At 57.6% G+C, this 5,288-nt stretch overlaps 2 protein-coding genes across 2 annotated transcripts in view; both read right to left on the bottom strand.

Annotated features, from left to right (window-relative positions):
• Window positions 1-871, bottom strand: part of GCN1 (GCN1 activator of EIF2AK4) — an 83,319-nt gene extending 82,448 nt beyond the window's left edge. Inside the window, 1 exon segment of the mRNA XM_019649093.1 lies at window positions 696-871. The gene's annotated coding sequence lies outside the window, so the exon portion shown is untranslated.
• Window positions 1-5,284, bottom strand: part of LOC109386148 (mediator of DNA damage checkpoint protein 1-like) — a gene marked incomplete at its 5' end in the record, with an annotated part of 12,329 nt that extends 7,045 nt beyond the window's left edge. Inside the window, 7 exons of the mRNA XM_019649060.1 lie at window positions 696-798; window positions 1,026-1,115; window positions 1,252-1,422; window positions 1,694-1,789; window positions 2,433-2,747; window positions 3,022-3,297; window positions 4,349-5,284. Coding sequence (XP_019504605.1) covers window positions 696-798; window positions 1,026-1,115; window positions 1,252-1,422; window positions 1,694-1,789; window positions 2,433-2,747; window positions 3,022-3,297; window positions 4,349-5,284 — 1,987 coding nt within the window. The remainder of the gene's footprint in view (window positions 1-695; window positions 799-1,025; window positions 1,116-1,251; window positions 1,423-1,693; window positions 1,790-2,432; window positions 2,748-3,021; window positions 3,298-4,348) is intronic.
• Between the last annotated feature and the right edge of the window lie 4 nt (window positions 5,285-5,288).

Here is a 5,288-nt window from a genome sequence, read left to right on the forward strand (position 1 = left end):
CATCTAAATGGATAAACTCTCTAATCCAACTATGGCAAAGCAGGCTATAACATGCAAATACAGAAAGTGAAGGTAGAAGTTGTTGCAAAGGGAAAAGAAGGCCAAGGTCTTACACAGAAAATAATTTATTTTGAAATGAAATTGTCTCTAGGGTCTGGCCGACTGGCTTAGTTGGTTAAGAATGCGAACTCTGAGCAACAGGGTTGCCGGTTCAATTCCCACATGGACCAGTGAGGTGCGCTGCCGCTGAGCTGCCAACAGGTGGCAGGATGGCTCAACTGGTGAGGGCACATATTCCTAACAAGGTTACCGGTTCAAATCGCGCATGGGATGGTGGGCTACGCCCACCTGCAACTAAGATTAAACAGGGCACCTTGAGCTGAGCTGCCCTGAGCTGCCGGATGGCTCAGTGGTTAGAGCGTGCTCTCTTAGCAACAAGGTTTCTGGTTTGACTCCTGCATGGGACGGTGGGCTATGCCCACCCGCAGCTAAGATGGAACACGGTACCTTGAACTGAGCAGCCGCGAGCTACCGACAGGCGGCCAGATGGCGACTGGACTTGGAGCTGAGCTAGCTGCGCCCTCCACAACAAGATTAAAGGACAACAACTTGGCTGTTCCCCTTCCCCAATAAAATCTTTAAAAACAAAAAAGAAAAAAAGTTGTCTCTAGGCAATATGGATGGAAAATAAGTACCTTTTCCAGCAACACATTTCCCCAGGTCACTGAGGATTTCTCTCCGTTCCTTCACACTGGCTGTTGTCACCTTCCCTGCAAAACGCTTTAGTGTCTCAGAAACCTGTGAAGACCAAGCCCACAGAGAAAACGTCACCAGTCAGACTACAAAACAATGAGTGTGTATGTGCCGGGAAAAGGAGGTGCAGAATTCAGTGATGAGCTCTTGAACCCAGGGTTTGTCAACCTCCGCACTACTGACACTTAAGGGCAGAAAACGGTAGTGGGGGCTGTCTTTATAGATTAAAGAATTTGGGGGCCAGCCGAGTGGCACGTTGGTTAAGAGCTGGCTTGGGANAAGTTCCGGGACCCGATCTCCTCCTGGCAGTGGGTGCAGACGAAGTGCTCCGGGTGCCACGTCTTCCCCATGGCTGTCACGACCTGAGAGGGTAATTTAGAATGAGATAAGAGGATGTGGCTCAAGGCCTTGGCCTGCCATGGAGCACCCTTCCCCGGGGAGCAAAGGTCCCCGTGCCCACCTGCCACGCCCTCTTCCCCTGCCCCGCCCTCCCATCACCTGTCCAGCGATGGGCTTCTTGCAGGCCCCGCAGACCCCTTTGGCGACCGTGGCGACCCCCAGTTTGTTCAGGTCAGACTGCAGGCTCCCCAGCATGCTGTCTAGCTGACTCCCAGGCTTTGGGGGTCCCCCCGGGGGAGAGCTGCTCCCCGTCTTCCCCTGGGCCATGAACTGTAGAGACAGAGAGGGCAGGTCAGGACTTCCGGGGTTTGGGGGTGGCGTCTCACAGCATCGTGGCACTGGGGGCTTTTCTCCCTCCGGACAGATGGGCTGATGGAAGCAAGAAGTGCAACCTCCTCCAGGGGCCTTGAGAGCCCTAGAGGTGGGAGTGCCATCCGCAAGACATGCTGGCAGTCAGAGGGGCTCACGGCATCCCACCAGCCTGACCGAGGCCCGGGAAACATGGCAAGCAGGACACTGAGCCCCCAGCCTTGGCACTGACCCCTCCCTCGTCCTGCCCTTCGGGGCTGCTCTGCCTGCCGTTCGGAGGCCAGCCGGCCGCCAGCTCTCCATCCGCTCTTTGTTCCAGGCCCTGGATCTTAGATAGGGGAGGAAACGAGGGTAAGAAATTTTTTTTTTAATGAAGGTAAGAAATTTTTTTTTTTAATGAAGGAAGAAAAAGAGACCTTGTTATTGGACCCCTTCACAAAAGGGAATTTAGAATGAGATCAGAGGATTTATTTTCCCCGCCCCCACTGGCAGTACCAAAATCAGGAGAAAAAGTCTAGAGCAAAACAACCTGGAGAGAGAGGCCCAGGGAGAGAGGAGAGAGGTAGGTGAGCAAAGGCAGGGGACCCAGGAAGGAGAGGAGGCTGGGGCCAGAGAGCACAGGGGACTCCCAGGTGCTGGGCCTGGGGCTGCAGAGAGAGGAACAGGCATTGGTTTCCCTTCGGCTTCCTCAGCTGGCGCCTGAGGCAGGACTGAGGGGCAGTGGGAAAGGGCAGGCAGAAGGACGCCCCACAGGGAAGCGAGAGGACAGCTGATGTCTGGGGGGGGGGGGGGAGGTGCAGACATCAAGAGAAGTGAGGGCCCAGGGTCAAGGCAAGGTCCAAGGCAGGACTGTGGCACTGTGCTGGCGTGTGGCTGGAGGGAGGCCGGAGGTGTGTGTGCACACGTGTGCATGCATGTGCATGTGTGCAGAGCGGGGACGAGCAGGCTCGTGCTGGGGCCCCCGGGCCTGCCTGCATCGGGGGGAAGAGCGGGTCCTCGTCGGTCTGGCAGCCCACGGATCTCCAAGCATGGGGCACAGGAGAGGGAGGGGCGGGGCCCTGTGCATCCTCTTGCCGTGGCCCTGCCCCAGCTCTCTGGACCTCAGGGGAACCACGGGGGACTGCTGAGGGCCCCCGAGTGGAAGGAGTAGGCAGGCTGGGTGGGGGAGGAGAGTTGCTGGCCGAGGCGTCTCTGTGATGCTGGAGCAAAGGGACAGGAGGAGGAGGAGAAGGCAGAACAGAGAAGGTTCTTCTCAGGGGAATGGGAGAGCCGGGAGGGAAGACAACCTGGGGAGAAGAAAGGAAGGAGAGAGATAAAGAGGAAGATGGAGGAAACACAAGCTCAGCAAGCAGGGGCTGGGAGAGGTGGTGTCGCCAGGCTCCCCCAGGCCTTCTCGCTCTGATACTAAGAGTGAGGCCAGCCTTCCAGGGCCACAGGATACAGGACACCTGCCCCCGCCCCCCAACACACACACCCAATCTCCCCTCCGGCCAGCGCTGGGGGAGAATCGGGAGGCCTGCTGCCCTGACCCTGGCCTGGCCCTGGGCATCTCCCCACTACCTTCTCTACCAGCTGCCCCCCAGCCCGCCTCCCTCGCGGCTGCACAGTGATGACGACGCCCTCGGTCATCCAGTCCTCGGTGGAGGCCCCCGCTGCCCCTGCTGCCTCCTCTGCCTCCGGCTGGATGCCCAGCCGACCCTGCAGCTCTGCGATGAGCCGCTCCTGAGATGGGGTCCTGCTCAGGGTGGCAGGGTCCAGCCGGCGGCGAGGGGAGGGCTCCCGGGACATGGGGTGCGCATGGCCCGTCTCCCGGCTCCTCCTGATCACGGAGCGGATCTGAGGGGGGAGGGGGAAGCTGTCACAGTCCCACTCTGGGCTCGGCCAGTGCTGCTCAGTCCACACTCAGGTGCCCCAGGGAGGGAAGGGCAGGACAAAACCACCAGAGAAGAGCCAAGCTGAGGTGCGGTGGAGACAGGGGGCAGAGCAGACTCCCTGCACCCGGCACTCATCTCCAAGTCGGCAATGACCTTGGGCAAGACACTTCACTTCCAGGGGCCTCAGCCTGTCCATCCTTGAAATGAGGTTATAGTATTTTCTTGGCTGCCTTACAGGGTTATTATGAGTATTCTTTGAGAGGATGTAAGTGGACATTCTTGAAAGGGCATAAGGCTTTTTCTTTCTTTTTTTGATTTGTAATAAAAAAAGCAGTCTTTCCTTCCAAACCTTTTAACCAGTTTTTCATGTTTATGTGATAACCTCCTGGTTTGTAGTAGTTTTGGTTGTTTGTTTTGGTTTTGGAAAGGGTATGAAGTTTTAATCAAGCAAGAAGCAAATGATAATAACAGTAGCAAATAATAATAATAGTAACATCAGCCACAGCTTCTTGAGGACCGTGTGCTGTGCTCTAAGCACGTTCCAGGTATTACCTCATTTAATCCTCTGGACAACCTTGGGGGGGGGGATGGTCTATTATTACCCCCATTTCAAAGACGAGAAAACTGAGGCTGATGGGGTGTTGCCCAAGGTCACACAGGTAGCAAGTGCTGGAGTCAGGTTTTGTATTCAGTTCTACCTGGTCCCAAAGCCCATGCTTTTAACCATTTCGCACACATCACCTCAGGATGTTGGGGGAGCTCATCTACAGAGAAAAGCCTTAAACAAGCAAGAGGTGGGTTGTCACTAAAGAGAAATTCCCGGGCCCAGGGAGCTCCGCTGGCCCCATGGAGCCCACTGCCGAGTGCTGGTCAGGGCACAGGCCACAGAATCTTGGGATTGGCTGCCCAAGCAGACATGCGCGGAATGGGAGGCTGCATGCGGTTAGCCAGGAGTGGCCCACACTCAGGCCCGCCGGGGGCCATGCCCAGGAGCCGTGCGAGCTTGCGCCTGCCTGGCCAGAGGTGGAAATCCTCTCGGTGGCGTAGGGTGTGTCCATGACTGTGGCATGTGGAAGGTCCAGCTGTTCCCTCTTGGCCTCAGCAGCAGCTTCGGTGGTGCTCTCTGGCCTCCTGGGGGTCTCGGGTCCCTGGGTTGGCCCGACTGGGCTTCCCCTTGTGGATGTCTGTCCACCTAACTGCTCCTTGTCAAGGGGGGCAGAGCAGTTGCTCTCCAGCCCCGCTGGCTCTGGCCTTGCCCTCTCCTTCCGCTGTCCACGTTCCTTCGTGAGGCTCCAGGTATCTGGGAAGATGGCCTGACGGTCCACAGCCACAACAGCTGGCTCGGTTAATTTCTGGAAGCTGGGCGTAGCTCCGCGGGGAGTCTCAGGCCTGACCGTCTCCAAAGCCCACGGCTGCTCCCATGTAGCAGCCATGGCCTCCTCTGGGTGCACAGGGTTGGCCGACAGCCCTTGGGGGTCTCTAGGCTCCTGGGAACCTACACACCCAGCTCCGGGTAGAGTGTGGCTGGGGGGAGCCCTGGAGCCCTCACTTGTGAGGCTTGGTAGACCTCTCCACACTCGAGCCTGACTCTCTGTACCACATGGCCCCCGAGAATCCTCCACAGAGGGAAACCCTGAGTTGGGGGTGTCAGGTGTTACTCTGAGGCCAGCAGTCGCCCTGAGGCCAGCCAAATTAAGCCAGCTGGGGGCCACAGCTGGTAAAAGGCCCTGTCCATTATCATTATCCTCAACACAGAGAACCTCCTGGGTGTGACCGTGGCCTCCAGGGGAGGGCTTAGTCATGGATGGCAAGAAAACAGAGGGCCCAGGAGCAGAGGGAGGAGGAGGAGGAGGAGGAGGAGAAGGAAGTATGTGGTGTGAGGATGGAGCTGAGTTGGGCAGCGGCCCCAGGGAATTCAAGGCCACAGCAGAGGAGCTGGTCTGGAGGAGGAGA

Source organism: Hipposideros armiger, unplaced genomic scaffold, assembly GCF_001890085.2.
Source record: "Hipposideros armiger isolate ML-2016 unplaced genomic scaffold, ASM189008v1 scaffold_129, whole genome shotgun sequence".
In the NCBI taxonomy this organism is placed as follows: domain Eukaryota; kingdom Metazoa; phylum Chordata; class Mammalia; order Chiroptera; family Hipposideridae; genus Hipposideros; species Hipposideros armiger.